General features: G+C 41.3%; 1 protein-coding gene across 1 annotated transcript in view; it reads right to left on the reverse strand.

The window, feature by feature from the left end:
- Positions 1-3,516: 3,516 nt before the first annotated feature.
- The window catches only part of BEST3 (bestrophin 3), a 54,931-nt gene continuing 42,739 nt past the window's right edge, over positions 3,517-15,708 (reverse strand). The window contains exon 12 of the mRNA XM_008960774.4: positions 3,517-5,764. Coding sequence (XP_008959022.1) covers positions 4,858-5,764 — 907 coding nt within the window. The 3' untranslated portion in view covers positions 3,517-4,857. The remainder of the gene's footprint in view (positions 5,765-15,708) is intronic.

Here is a 15,708-nt window from a genome sequence, read left to right on the forward strand (position 1 = left end):
ACACAAAAACGTAATCTCCAAACTGAATTAATTATTTGAGCAAATGTGATTTTTGGGTCTCTATTTTACAGGGAAATTGGTGCATTTTCCATTTGCCATGGCCAGGCATGAGCTGACTGCACAGGTGGAGGTGATGAAGAGAGAGAGTTTGGAGAGAGGTGAATGTTTGTTAGGATTCTGTCTCTCAAGCTTTGCCAGTGAATAGGAATATTTTTTCTGGGTTTTGTAAATTTGCAAAAAGAGAATGATCCTGGTATTCTTGAATTGGTTCTTTCGACTCAGTGGCCATATGAGTGGAAAAGCCTGTCCCAAAAATTAAGGTCCATAGAACTAAAAAAACAAAAAAGCGTGCAAAAGTATTGAGGACCTATCTGACATAGTTCAACCAGACGAAATGAGGAAATCCTTGGTTGTTACTGTTAATAGCCCAGCACATCAGAAAATGTTTGTTGTTGATCATGTAGATGATTGTGATAAGAGAGGGGCAGGGGGAATTGGGTTTCAACCTGCTCTTGCTTAGGAGTTTTTACAGTTGTAGTTGTTCTTTCTAATTAACTGATCCAGGACCAGGTTTAGGGAGATTAGATACCTCAAGAGGGTCTTCTAACTTCGAACCAGGGGTTCTAAATCCTCTAGATTTATAGTGGAGAAAACAGAAGCAACTACTTTTCTCCAGTTCCATGTTTTGATTGAGGGGATGGAGACACATAATGGGTTAGAGGAGGAATTCATTGCCATGGTGATGAGGCCTGGGATATGGTGGACAGTGAAGAACTATGACAAAAAACACTGCAGAGAAAGAAGATGTGGGAGGAGTTGGGAAGCATATGAAAGGAAAAAAAAGCCAAAAGAGAAATGACTAGATTAATAATTTGGAAGCTTAATGGTGTGTGTCTTAGAAGAAAAGTTTTCTGAGCCAGGCACAGTGGTGCATGTCTGTAAGCCCCAACTTCTCCGGAGGAGGCTGAGACAGGCAGATCTCTTGAGCTAGGGAGTTCAAGGCCAGCCTGGGCAACATAGCAGGACTTGTCTCTAAAAAAAGAAGAAAAGCTTCCTGAATGAAAGAGGCTAGAATCCTGTAGAATAAGTAGATCCTGGCAAACAAGTGACTAAATGAGGAAGAGGGGAAGGGCTTTTTCTGAAGTTCGTAGTGAATCCATGGGAACATTAATCCCCAGTCATGCTTGCCATCCATACAGTGCTGCTGCATTCCCAGCCTCCTCTCACGATGCCTCATGAAGGGCAAGTGAAATGAGCCAGAAAAGAGCCCATTTTATAGATGAGAATAAGAAGTTCAGAAGAACGCAGACTTGTTCAAATTTGTAAACGAAAACACTGGTTTTCCTTATCCCATTATAACTCATGGCCACTTGGGCTCAGTAGATTCTCAGAGAGTAGATTTTATGACAATAAGAGCTCAGAAAAATGACTTAAAATGGAATCAAACAGGGTGTGGTGGCTCATGCCTATAATCCCAGCACTTTGGGAGGCCAAGATGGGTGGATCACTTGAGGTCAGGAGTTCAAGACCAGCCTGGCCAACATGGTGAAACCCTGTCTCTACTAAAAATACAAAAAAATTAGCCAGGTGTGATGGCGGGTCCCTGTAATCCAAGCTACTCGGGAGACTGAGGCAGGAGAATTGCTTAAACCCAGGAGGTGGAGGTTGCAGTGAGCAGAGATTGTGCCACTGCACTCCAGCTCTGGGCGACAAAGTGAGACTCTGTCTCAAAAAAAAAGAAAAAAGAAAAAAAGAAAAAAATTGAATCGATTTTTCTGGAGAAGAAGGAAGCTAGAGGCGAAAACACCAAAAACAAGAGGAGTATTTCTAAGATTTAAACAAATCTTTACTTTCATGGCAAATTTTACATTTCTCCATTCCATTTAAAATATTTTCCATAGCTTAGCTGAACCAGGCTGAAAGTGGATGTCTGGAGTGGTGGAGGCGTTACACCATGAAGTAGACAGGACAATAAAGGAAGGGGAGATAACAGCCTTCTTTGTTTTGCTGGGTGCCAGTCATTCTCTAAAATTCTTGGAAAATTGAGAAAAAGTTAGTGGGCCATTTCCTTACTGAACTACAAACCCCAGCATCGGGGCAGAGTTATCTCTACAAAGCAGGGAGAGAACGCAACAAAGAGAGCTTGGCCTCACCGCACTCTCTGGCTTTTGGATCACATTTAATGTGAGAGAGTTGAGCCTGTTCTTGGAACGGGCAAACTCAAAAGATTAAGCCACCAGGCCATGTGACCTTTCATCCAGGTCGGTGAAGGTTCCAGGACTCAGGGAAAAAGGAGCTAGGCAGGCAATGAAATCAGGTACATGAGAAGAAATCATTTTGTTTTTTTCAACCGTGGTCTGTGTTGAGTAAAAACTCATTTTAGAATTAATAGAGAATTTCTTCATCTGCTCTGAGCAATTGCTGGTTTGATTTTATAGCTGAATTCAACCACACAGGCTCATTGAGCATGTCATAATTTAGTTTTCATTGCAAGAAGAAAATGAGAGTCTATCTCAAATTTTGAAGAAATATTGAGGAAATTAAAAAATTATCTGGATAAAAGTGCATAAGGGGCGCGTGGAAGCAGAGATAAATGAACACTGCCAGCCCTTCATAAATGTATTATTATATTTGTGTATAATTTATCACCTTGGATTTAGGAATGAAAACTGATTATGTTTCAAAAGCAGCTAAGTAGAAACTTACTTGAATTTGAGCAACAGACAGAGCTAAAGAGAAGAGAATAGACAGACTGAAATTGAAACACCCAAGAAAATAGCATTAAGAGCCTGGTGACTGGGAGAAGGTTAGGGATCCTGCCTTCTAGAAGTGTTATATTGGCTCTTGATCCCATAGTCTATATGTAGTGCTTTGGGAATAACGGGGCTTTCCCAGGTGCTAACACTACCAACCAACATAGAGAACCATCAAGGTATAGCATTTCCTCTAATATTATTTCTTTTCAGTCCTTTGAGAAAAGTCAGTTAAAGTAAATGTCATTGTTGTCATGCAGCTTGGAGGCCTGGGAGATATGAGGTCTTGTGAAAATGTGCTAATTTGAACATTGCGAATCAGGAGGAGTTGGGGAAGGGAAGGAGGGTCCTGCCAACTTTTTTCTGTCATGAAAAATGAAGAGGACTATGGCTGGTACTCCAAGCTGGAGCAATGCCCTTCTCTATGAATGCATAAAAGATGCAGGTAGACTTGAGCAGGGGGTACCCAGAGAGGCCCTTGAGGCTGGAGAGATTTAGCCTGAACCTGTGAGTTGGGCATGCCTCCCTTGGGGCATCCTCCAGAATGCTGGGCAAATTGCTGGCAGATTCAGGGCCTTACACATAGCACAGGGCAGTGAGAAAGCATAGTGGTTAACAGTGTGGGCTCTTGAGTCAGATTAACCTGGGTTTGAATATGAACACTGTCAATTCTTGGCTATGTGATTTTAGGCAAATACCTTACTTCTCTAAAGCCTGTTTCTCTCGTCTTTAAAATGGAAATAACAGTATATCAGTCTCATAAGATTCGCTGCTGCCTGGAACAGTGTAAGCACTCAATAAATGGTAGTTTTGAGGGTTATTTTATTTCTAAAGCCATATGTAGTCAAGTGCCATCATATGACAAATGGTAAGTGCAGCAGTCGTAAGGCATGGCCTAGGCACTTGGGAGCCCATGACAAACAGCCGTCCTGAATGCTCCCTGGGAGGAGTACCAACATCCGATCCCCATTATGCAGCTCTGGACCCCATTAGCCTCCCAGCTCCAGTATCCTACCTCATTCCCAAATGACCCGATAGACACAGTAACTGGTCCCGTGTTGCGACACGATTAGGATTTTTGCATAAGAGTTCAAGTTAAACAGATGTGAGTCATCTTATTCTTTGGTTCCATAGCATTTGGCTATGCAAATTTCATATTCTCTTGGCTTCCTTTTTCTCCAGTGCCCAAGACCAAATACTGGAAGCAGAAAGAAATGTCAATGGCTGCAAGGACGCAGGGGGAACCATCACTCCTATATGCCTTCCACTGGAAGTGAGACTGGAAGGGTATCAGTCTGGATTTGTTGACACCTTTGATGATTCTGTAGGAGGCTTTGCCAGTGTCTTATATTTTGAAATTCATGGCAAGACATAAGCAACAGATTTGGCAAGAGGAAATATTATAACCTGAAAAATGGGACAGATTACTAGAAAAGCAGCACAACCAGAAAGAAGGGAAGGGAAAAAAAGGATGACAGAATAAAGGGGAAAGAGAGAAAAGTAAAAAAGGAAATTGAAGAGAATTAAGTGTTCTGGTGCTGATGAAGTTTAAGAATTAGGAAGTGATAATAACAATAATAGTTATAAAAGTAGGAATGAGATGGTTAGAAAGCCTCAAACAAAAACGTTAGGAAGGAGGGGGTCTTTCAGGCATTAGGTGATCCATCTCCTTTCTTTATGGCTAAAGAAAAAAAGAAAGAGAAAAAAGAAGAGAAATAGAGAACCCTGCGTGTCTGGGCCTTTGGGTCTAGGGGATTGGACTATGATCTATGAGACTCTTTCCACAACTAATAATCTATGAATTTATAAGTCATGTATGTTTTTCAGATTCCTTTTTTTGGTTAAGACTTATTTGGCTAAATCACTGTGGTCTGTGTAACTTCCGATGAAAGCCATGTTGTGATGGATGACGTGAATGCGTTTGATTTTTCGCAGCTCTCAAAAAGTCAGGATCATAATGCCCTTCAAAGTTCTAAGTAGCTTATACAGTGTGATCATGTTTTTTAAAAAGTCGACCAGCCTTCAGGTATGTCCTGGGCCTCATATGCTGCTTTTGGGGAGGTAAGAATCTAGGCTAGAACCAGGTCCTAGAACTTTGTGGCACTCATTTGGGTGATTCCTCAGTTTCCTTGTTCAGCTCTATGATATCTGTTTCCTTGGTGTCCAGGTTTTCCATTAAATACAGCATATCAGAAGAGACTCGAGAGCCAGCCACAATGTTGATCCCACTGATCTCTGAGGATGTTTCTGTGTCAATTAAAAGAGCTGGCTGAGAGCTCATGGGGTCTGGACTTAGGTTTCCCAGGGAAGTGTGGCTGGACTCCAGGAATCCTGGAAGACTCCACCTTTTTAGAAAGGTATCACCAGGGTCTTCTTCACAGTTGAATATATTTTCCTCAGCGCTGGCTGAAACAGTCTGGGGACTGGGGCCTCCAGGAGGTGTCTCCTTCTCTGAGGGAGACAGGATGGATCCCATGGGGCCCTGCTGCTGCTCAGTCTTGCTTGGCTGAACCCCTGTAAACTCAGAGCTCAAGATGGAGGTAGCGGGATCATGGTGGTAGCCGCCTGATGTGGGCACTGGTGCTTCGGCTGCTGTGATCAATACCTCAGGTACCAGTGGCATTTTGATGGGGGAAGTTCTCACACTGGACTGTGGGGTCAGGCTCTGTAAAGTGCTTGTCTGGCTGGTCTCCCTGATGGTGGACAGCTCTCCCATGCTGAAGTGCAGCGTGGGGCTTCCTTCTGGGAAGCAGGATTTCTTCCAGGTGGGTGAGGCCCTGGGGGGGTTTCTTGAGGGCATATCCAGTAGGTCCCTGGCTGGGCTGAGGTCATCTCGGGGCAAGAACATGGAGCTGTCACTTGTCTGCCTCCTGTAGCTTCTTCTTCTGGGGCTGGAGGGGTGTTCGTGGGCGCTCAGGAACCGCTTGACTCTTCTTATCATGGAATGCCGATGGCCATGCTTCTCATAATCCCACAGCCACTCCTCGTCAGGAAAGTCGGACCCAGACAGCCTGAAACACACAATGACAAGATCCAGGCAGAGTAGCTTCGGGGGCCTAGCTTTGGGGGCAGAGTCTCAAAGTTAAGAGATGACTTTGGTATTTTTGCCTTATAGATTTTTTAAATGGGGGTTTGAGGGCTTCAGATAGTCTAGCAGAGGCTCACACACTTTTTGATCTCAGATCCCTTTTAAACTCTTAAAAATTATTGCGTATCCCAAAGAGGTTTGCTTATGTGGGTTATATCTATTACTCTTCACTGTATTTAAAATTATAACTGTAGAATGTCTGAAACACAAGCATGTACAAGCACACATTCCGTTGACTGCTAAGTGATGACATCACCACATATCTTGTGGCCTCTGGAAAATTCCACTGGACACTCTTGACAGTATGAGAATGAAAAAGGCAAATAACATGTTGTGCTATTATGAAAACATTTTTGACCTTCAGGACTCTCTGGAGTGGTCTTAGGGATCCCCAGATATCCCCAGACTACACTTTGAGAATCACCGATCTAGAGACTTGGACATTAAGAAATATCTATATATCTATATCTATGAATCTACCTGTCTGTCTGTCTGTCTATCTATCTATCTATCTATCTATCTATCTATCTGTCATCTAGTATATGTTCTTTCTCCCTTAGTACAGTTGAATTAAGGCCAAGTTTCCCAAGGACCCATAAAACCCCCCTTAACAATGGATCATAGGTAAATTCACGAGCGTGCGATGCCCAGCTCACATTTATTGATTGTATACTAAGGCCCAGCTAAGCACCTCCTATGCATTGATTCATTTAGTTATCACAATAATTAGATGAGTTGGTATTAGTATTATATCATTACTATACAGTGAGATATTACTGTATTACTATAAAGTGAGGTATTAGTATCCTCACTTTACAAATGAGGAAACTGAGGCCTGGAGAGATTCACTAAATGTACGTAGCTAGTTAGAGCAAATTTGGAAGTCTGGCTCCAAGCCCTTGCTCCTAATCGCTTTGATGGAAAGCCTACTACACAGGGGTCAAGGGATGAGCTAGAGCCCAGGGTGGAATAGTGAGTAAAGCACAGTCCTTGCTCAGAGGTAATTTGTAAACATTCCTGATAAGGCTTTGCATTTATGTCTGTACAATTAGGGTTAAAAAAAGAGAAATTGGAACCTTGTGGAAAGGATATATTCATCCAGTTAGGGTGAACTTGCATCACGATTGGGCTCTGCTTGTGATAAAATTTGATGGATCGTCTACCAAGAATTTCCTGCTGAATTTCTACCATTTAAAAAATAAAACAAATAATTCCACCATTTAATTAGTTAATTTATTTATTTGAGACAGAGTCTTACTCTGTCGCCCAGGCTGGAGTGTAGTGGTGTGATCTCGGCTCACTGCAACCTCTGTCTCCCAGGTTCAAGTGATTCTCATGCCTCAGCCTCCCCAATAGCTGGGATTACAGGTGGGTGCTACCACACCCAGCTAATTTTTGTATTTTTAATAGAGAGGGAGTTTTACCATGTTGGCCAGGCTGGTCTCGAACTCCTGACCTCAAATAATCTGCCCACCTTGCCCTCCCAAAGTGCTGGGATTACAGGCATGAGCCACCACACTTGGCCAAACCTACCATTTTAAATCTCCTTCAGGACTGACATAAAATGAATAATTGAGGTGAGATAAGCCTGTTTGGTAGTTTGGTCTACTCTGGCCTCGGATTACATAGTTATTTGCCACACATCTCTGTGGAATTACAGCCTTAATGGGGTTTGAAGAACAACTTAAAGCCTTGCCCTTGAACTACAAATGCTCATCATGCTAGCTCTGGGAGCAACAGTAACCAGCTGGTCCCAGTCCACTATTGGTAGTGACATCTCTGGTGACAAGATGCCGGGTGCATTTTATGTGACATGAAGGAAAACATTGGGACAGTATAATATTGGTGTAACTTGAAAGGGCAAAGCAAGCAGCCAAAGAAACGTCGTTCCTCATGTTTATGAATAAAACATGGATGACTGAGATGATTAACTGGCTGAATGTCCCGGGACGGCGTTCGATTACAACCTTGTGCTGTTTTTCTAAAGCCCCAGCAGCGCCCTTGGCTACCAGATAGCCTTCTGACCCACCCTCCACTGTGTGAGGGTCAGATTCTATTACATCGACTTGAGAAATGCAGACTCATGCTTCAGTGGCCTTGGTGACCCTGCTGGGTGGATTGCATTTGGTCAGCTCTCCAGTCACACTCCACAGGCACCCATTTAGTTAGGGAGGAGGATGCCAGAGGAGCCACAAGTGAACCTGTTCACTAATACAGCCACTCTGGATGTGTTCTGGGAATCAAGGACAAGCTGGCAATCTCTCTATATAGGACAGGCGTCTGTCTTCCATTTGGGATCTCAACTATTTATTTAGGATTTGTTTTTTAAAACTACCTCTAAAGGTTGCAATCTTGTAAGAAAGACAGTCTTCTAGGAAAAAAGTTTATATTTTTAATACTTCAAACTTTGTGACTCAAAAGACAAAAACCTTATGCCCTGGTATAGGACATATGTATTATACCTTCAACTGCAGCAAGAGGTATAAACCCCTGGGTCATAGATGGGGGAAAATAGACAAGTTGCAACAAGCAAACTGCAAAACGTCTGGTGCTCTTGCTAATGTTGGACTGATTCATAACTGACATTGGGTAGGTCTGCCAAGAAGACCCTATTGTACCTTCCTGGCTCATAAGACTATGGAGTGGATGCATGAGGTTTATCTGTTTATTCACCCGACTAAATTTATTGAGCACTTATCATAAACAATTTGTTGCATTAGGTACCTTTTAAATTATCACTTAAAAGGAGAGAGAAGACATATAAATAAATATTTACATTTGGGGCAAAGCAAGTTTTTGAGCTAGGCTTTGACACTGAGTGGGAATTGGATGGATAGAAAAGGGACAGAGCATTCCAGGTGAAAGAAGTGACTTGAACAAATAAGGCAGCAGGAAAGTTTAGGGTGTTTGTGAGAAATAGGAGATACTTGAATCTGTATCAAGTGTCTGTATCAAGTGAAAAGTGTCAGGCCTAGGCTGGAAAGAGGTCCTTGGACCGTGCCATGAAGAGTCGTATACCAGGTTGTGGGATGTGGACTTTATCCTGGAGACAGAGGGCAGCTGTGGATTGTCTTTGAGAATGGAGGGCATTGCTAGGGTTGTGTGGTGTGGGTAGGGGTGTCCATGGTGGAAGGGTACACAAAAAGCAACGTTGATGACTGCTTTAGATAAGAAACATGACTTGAAAACTTTTCACTCCTTTAGTCTGAAACAGGGTCTTTAGAAGCACACTTGGTGATCAGTGCTCTGGGGGGCAGTTTTAAGTATCTTACACTGAGTGGTGAATGATGCCCTCCAGGTCTTAATGCTGTAACAGAGCAGTAGGGAAACTCCCCAGCATGACAAACCTAAAGACATTTCTTCTAAATGCTTCCATGGAAGATCTCATTGCCAACACACAGTGTTCATCTCCTCCTTTCTCTGGTAGCCACTATTCCCAATATGACAGCAGAAGCTGTGCTTTAAGAACAAAATAGTTTAAAATAGAATACGTATTTATTTATTTATTTAGAGACAAAGCCTCACTCTGTGACCCAGGCTGGAGTGCAGTGGCACAATCATGGCTCACTGTAGCCTTGACCTCTTGGGCTAAAGTGATCATCCCACCTTAGCCTCCCAAGTAACTAGGACCGTGGGCGTGCACCACCATGCCTGGCTAATTTTTTATTTTTGGTAGAGATGGGGTCTCCCTATGTTGCCCAGGCTGGTCTTGAACTCCTGGCCTCAAGTGGTCCTCCCGTCTTGGCTTCCCAAAGTGTTGGGATTATAGGCGAGAGCCACCACACTCAGCCTTAGAATAGTTTGAAAGAGTATTTCCCAAATGGGAGGTTGGAGTATAAATTTTAGTTTCTTTTATGTTTTTTTTTTATGCTCCTTATTTGATATTTAAGGTGTCCTCTTAGTCTAGGGTTAGTACAATCCTGAGGCTCAATATAATACCACTTAACCAACTAATAGCAGAAATATTATACGATAGAATAAAAGTACCCTCGTTATATTCCTATGTATTAGGGAGAGTCAGCTGAAAAAGCTAGGTTTTATGTTCTGGAACTTATTTGGACTGAGAGAGGCAGGTAATTAGAGATAGGAGGACATTCATGGAAAGTGTCATGCGGCCATCAGTTTCCAGGGATAAAATTTGAGCACTGTCTCTGTGGTGGGAAAAATAATTTATTTTGAGAGCTTGCAGAGCCAGGATTGCTGTGTCTATGCTGACACCAACCAGCTGTGTGATCTTTGGGGACTCATTTAATCTCTTGTGACTTAGCATCATTCTTGGTAAGCTGGTGATAATTATCCTTTACCTGCCTTTTAGGTTGTTTGAAAGTTCAAAAGGGGTGACCTGTGTAGAAAAGCTTTGAACGTAGAAGATGTAAAAAGGACTCTGTCAATGACTGGCAAACTTTCAGAAGTGGTTTCCAAGTTATCACTGACTTCTCAGACAGGGTTGGAGGAGATGATAATGTGTGTCTGAAGGTCACTCCCTTTTCTTCTTCAAGATTGTCCTTTTAAAAATGTTACTACACCTAGGAGATATCACTTAACAACACCTTCAAAAGGGATGACTTAGCCATTTAATGATAAGCCATTTAATGATAGGGCACTGGGTGGGTGAAGAGGAAATATAAGAACTGGAAGAAGCCGGGTTATTTGAGGGAAGGAAGAGAGGTCTGCTCCAATGGTGAAAATTGTGGAGACAGACTGCCCTGACCTTGCCTCTCAATATTGTTTTTTTTTTGTGCCATTTGCCAAACATCATCAAACCCTGCAATACACACTTATTGTGCAATAGAAACCATCAATACAAAAATATAGAAAACATGAGAATGAGAACGGTTGTGTCACATATTGGTCTACTTTTGAAAGGGAGAAGAGTAAAAGAAGGAGAAAGAGAAAAGGTTATCTTAAGCCAGTCAGGCTGGTTAGTTATAGTTGAGTCCAGAAGAAGGGAGAGCATGCATTATTTCCACAGGTTAGGTAGATGTCTGGATTAAAATTATTTTAATCTCAAGTGTTAATAAAAAACCCAAATTTCAAAATACATATGGAATACCTACACAAACATCAGCCCCACGGTTTCCCTTGCAAATGACAAATATCCAAGGGCATAAGCAGCCATGATTTAATTAGAAACTTTAAAAGATGCTTGGGCTGGTCAGGGGTGCAGAAGAACATGCTTCACCCTCTGCTGCCATAACAAAGAGGCAAGAAATAGGCTGATGAAGATGTCAGCAGACTGCCATACTTGTTGGGGTGTGTCTAATATAGAAAGACAAAAATAGCCCTGATTGCTTGAAGGATTTAATGCATTTCTCCAAAGAAAGCTTTTTGCAAAGCAACCCCCTTCTCACGAGAGTGATTAGGTAAATATAGAGCTTCAAAAAGATTGAAAGATAAAACTGGATGATGCTTGTCTCTCTTTCTCTGCTCTACTTTTGAAGCGGTATTTTGACAATTTAAATTCGAATAATAAGAGGCCTTTTTAACAGAATTGAAATGAGGAATTTAGGAAAATGATATTTAGTATGATGAATTCTACTTCTCACTGCAGATTTATTGTTTTCAAATTGCTAGTGTACTCACAGTCAGGCGACTGCCTTGGAGGGAGCCGATAATTTGCCTGAGAATCTATCAGGGCAGAGACATGTGTGGAGAAGCATTTTTTTCATGGGCAAAGCAAAATGTACTCTTCAAACCCATCTGAGGCGCATGCGGCTATTTTTAACCATCTGCACTGCAGAATCATCATCAAAGCTGTAGCCAAGGATTTATAAAATGGGCAAGGCAACCCTCCCTCTGAGCTGGGAGGTGTGGGGCTAAGGGTTATGAGGAAAATCCAGTGGACCAAATATTGTATTCATCCAGCCTCCCTCAACCCTCTTTCAGGTGGACAGTTCCAAGCTCCAGAGCATCCTAGAAGGTAGCCCAGAAAGCTGCATTTAGGGCTGATGACCCCACTACTACCCGTGTTGGCCTATCTGGTCATTGAACCAAGGGCTTTGGCAAATCTGGTTGAAGAAGTGGCCTCTTGTGCCTTTAAAGAGGCTTATCTAGCTACATCCTACCACCCTGGTTATGTTCTCTCGGCTCTTGCTGGCTGACACAAAAAGAAGTTATGGCCAAAAGTGGGGGTTCACTTAAAGTTCCCTCTTTAATATTGTTATATTCTATAGGAATTTTGTTAAAAAAGGAAATCAAGCCATGTACACATCTGATACCATTTAAAGATGAAAACTGATTGCCCATGGTGACCTCACATCAGGGTATGAAAGAATCCTTGAGTAAGTTCTAAAATTATAAACTTAATGCACATTCATCTCCTTGGAAGTTTCCATTTCTCCTTCCTTTCTGGTACATTAAGTGAAAAATCAATGTTCCCAGAATACACTTTTGTTGAAGTTAGTAATTCAGAATTTGAGATATTTTTGGTAGTTTGTAATATAGGCATGCAATTGTATGTATCAGACTACGTATTTTCTTGTAAAGCTAAAATATTTGAATATAGTTGACTAAAAAGGATTACTAAGTATCATCAACATAGAAGTATATTTAACCACACTTTAATGAAGTCTTCACTCACTAAAATATGTATTTTGGTATATTTGAATTAATATCACTAAAAATAATTCTGACCTACTGTATAATCCTAAATATTTTGTGCACATTAAGTACATTTGCATGTTTGTATAATTACTAAAAAATCATGGTATTGTTACATATTCGTAGAACTTTCCGAATAAAGATAGATAAGTAGAAATTATTATTTCTGACAAAGTTTCATAGTACCAAATACGTCTTAAATAAATTGCTCAACCCCTAGCCAGAAGGAGCTCTTTAAAATTTTGAATATTTTTCCTCTTTACTAAGTGGATCCTTAATTGACTTCATAGACCCCCTTTTTAAGATTATTATATATGTGAGAACATTTTGACATAATTATTTGAATTATAGCAGAAGAGCCCAATAAAACAAAGCTCTTTAAATGGGATTACAGTCAGCAGTTTAAAGTTTACAGGCTTGGAGCATGCTTTTAGATTAGCAAGACAGTTAGAGCAAGCACTCTGGACACACTTGAGTGATCCATTTCATAAGCAGTTACAGCCTCTCTTCTCCAGAATTTCAAATCCTTTAGCTGTTATGAATGGATAGTTTGTTAGGGTTTTTCCAATGCCCTTAAGGGATTATCTTCTTTACTGTTGGCTGTTTTGATTTTCAAGATAGGACTAAAGGGCATTATGAGACTTCAGGTCTTAAATTTCTGTGTTTCATTCCTCAGAGTCTTAAACATTTGTGTTAATGGGTAATCCCAAGTAATTGAAAGATAGTAAGAATTTTGAAGTGACTTATGATGATATAATGTGAAGACAGGCATTCTAACTCTACCTCAAGCCAGTTGTGACAGGATAGTTCTGGACCTTGATTTTTGTTCATTTGCTTTTAAGAATTATTTTCAGCAACACTGGCTTGAATTTAAGCACTTAAAATTTCTTTGGGTAAAGTTATTTTTATCATGCATGTGTTTATTATTGTCCCAGGAAAACTCATTATTACATTAGGGTTTGGGTATATTTTCTCACTGTGCATCTTACAGACAATGTTCTTTTGGCTACTTGTGAGTGTTTTCTCGATCTTGGTTAATAGCATCTCCATAGTTAAGCTAATGAAAAGATGCCTTAATTAAAACGCAGATCAAGGCTGGAAACGGTGGCTCCCACCAGTAATCCCAACACTTTGGGAGGCCTTGGTGGGAGGATCTCTTGAGATCAGGAGTTCAAGACCAGAGTGGGTAACATAGCCAGATCTTTGCCTCTTAAAAAAAAAAAGCCAGGCATGGTGACATGCACCTGTAGTCCCAGCTACTCAGGAGGCTGAGGCAGGAAGATCGCTTGAACCTAGGAGTTCGAGGCTGCAGTGAGCTGTGATTGCACCACTGTACACTCCATCCTGGGTGACAGAGGGAGTCCCTGTCTCAAAAATGCAAAAGGCAAAAACCAAACAAAAGCAAGAACAAAACTCCAGCAGATTAGAAAGGATTCCGCAGTATTACAAAAGAACAAGCAAAACAGAGTCAACTGAAGGGATCCCACATGAGATAATGGTAAAAGAATTCACACAAGAAATACTTTTTCATTGCTTATTAACTCATAAAATGGCAAAGTGTAGATTACTGGCCATGCAATAATTATCACTATTTAGTAAATGCTCAAGACTGGCATATTTATGAAAGCATTTCTATTTTGGGGACTGCATTCAGATTTTTAACTGGCCTTTTTTCATTTGGAGTGTTGATTTTGAAGCTGATTTTTAACATGCCCCATGCAAAGATCAAGAGACAGAACTTCAGCACTGGTTTGGTGTTAAAGCTTATAAAATGCAATTTTAAAACAGTAGCTCTTTGGTCCCAGATTGGACAGAGAAAGATGAGCTTTGTTAAAGCTTCCTTTAGATTAAGACACGATGACTAGATGAAGCAAGAACATTGGTTCCTGCTTCCCTGGCTGCACAGGCACCATCTCCCCCTCTCCCCTTACTGTATCCAACTTCAACTGCTTCCCTGTAGCTCAGGCACTGGGACCTCCCCCTGCCACCTGGGACCAGCTCTGTGTCTTCTTTAGGACCTTGCTCTGTCATCCCCCCTTCTCCTGTGTCTTTCCTCTCTTCCAGTGGGCTCCTTTTGCTCAGCCTGTCTTTTTTCCTTCCTTTTTCCAAACAAGGAGAGTTGTTAATTTGTTTCTTTATCACATCTTGCTTCCTCTTACAAAGGATTTGATGTGGCCTTCTGGAAATACATACAATGCAATAATATTATATACTATATCTAACATATAAAATATTATATTTATATATTATATAAATATATATATAATATAAAAAATCAAGCCAATATAGTAGAGGTAGAATAAGAAACAATGATAAAAGACACAGACTCTAGAAATACATTCCAAAAAAATCCCATTCCACAGACTTAGTAAAGGTAGGCTACAAATTTGATTGTCAGCTTCCCAGCAGCCAAAATGAAAAGGAAACCATCATTAATTATACAGTTATAAAGTTTGTAAGATAAATAGTGTAAGATTTGCCCAGAAGAGGCAATGCTTTCTTTCTTCCCCACCAACATCTGAAATGTATTTCCTCCTGTGAGTCCTCTGCTAAAAGGGATGCCAAGTCACACAGTGGACAGCACTACAGCGAACACCAGAGGGAGTCTTACTGGCTCTGTCCAGACAAGGCCAGGGTACAGCAGCAAAGTGAAATTCAGTAAAAGGGATGCTAAGTCACACAGTGGACAGCTCTACAGCGAACACCAGAGAGAGTCTTAATGGCTTTGTCCAAACAAGGCCAGGGTACAGCAGCAAAGTGAAATTCAGTATAGGTGGTGACGATAATTCTAAGGAGGCCAAGGTGGGCGGATCACTTGAGGTCAGCAGTTCAAGACCAGCCTGGCCAACATGGTGAAACCCCGTCTCTACTAAGAATACAAAAATTAGCTGGGTGTGGTGGTGCACGCCTGTAATCCCAGCTACTTGGGAGGCTGAGGCAGGGGAATTGCTTGAACCCGGGAAGTGGAGGTTGCAGTGAGCTGAGATCATGCCACTGCACTCCAGCCTGGGTGACAGAGAGAGACCCTGTCTACAAAACAAAACAAAACACAAAAAAGCAAAAAAAAAAAAAAAAAAAAAAAGGCAAGTAAAAAATATGCCATTAGCCTTACCCAAGACAAAACAAAAAAGCCATCCCTAGAAGTCTGAATTGAGGAGGGAAACAGACCAGAGTCCCTGTCTCTTAGTGAATACAGTCTGGTCTATTTACCCCATCAATTCAGACTTCTCAAAAAAATAGTCCATGGATACTTAATGAATTGAGGAA

This window comes from Pan paniscus, chromosome 10, assembly GCF_029289425.2.
Source record: "Pan paniscus chromosome 10, NHGRI_mPanPan1-v2.0_pri, whole genome shotgun sequence".
NCBI lineage: Eukaryota > Metazoa > Chordata > Mammalia > Primates > Hominidae > Pan > Pan paniscus.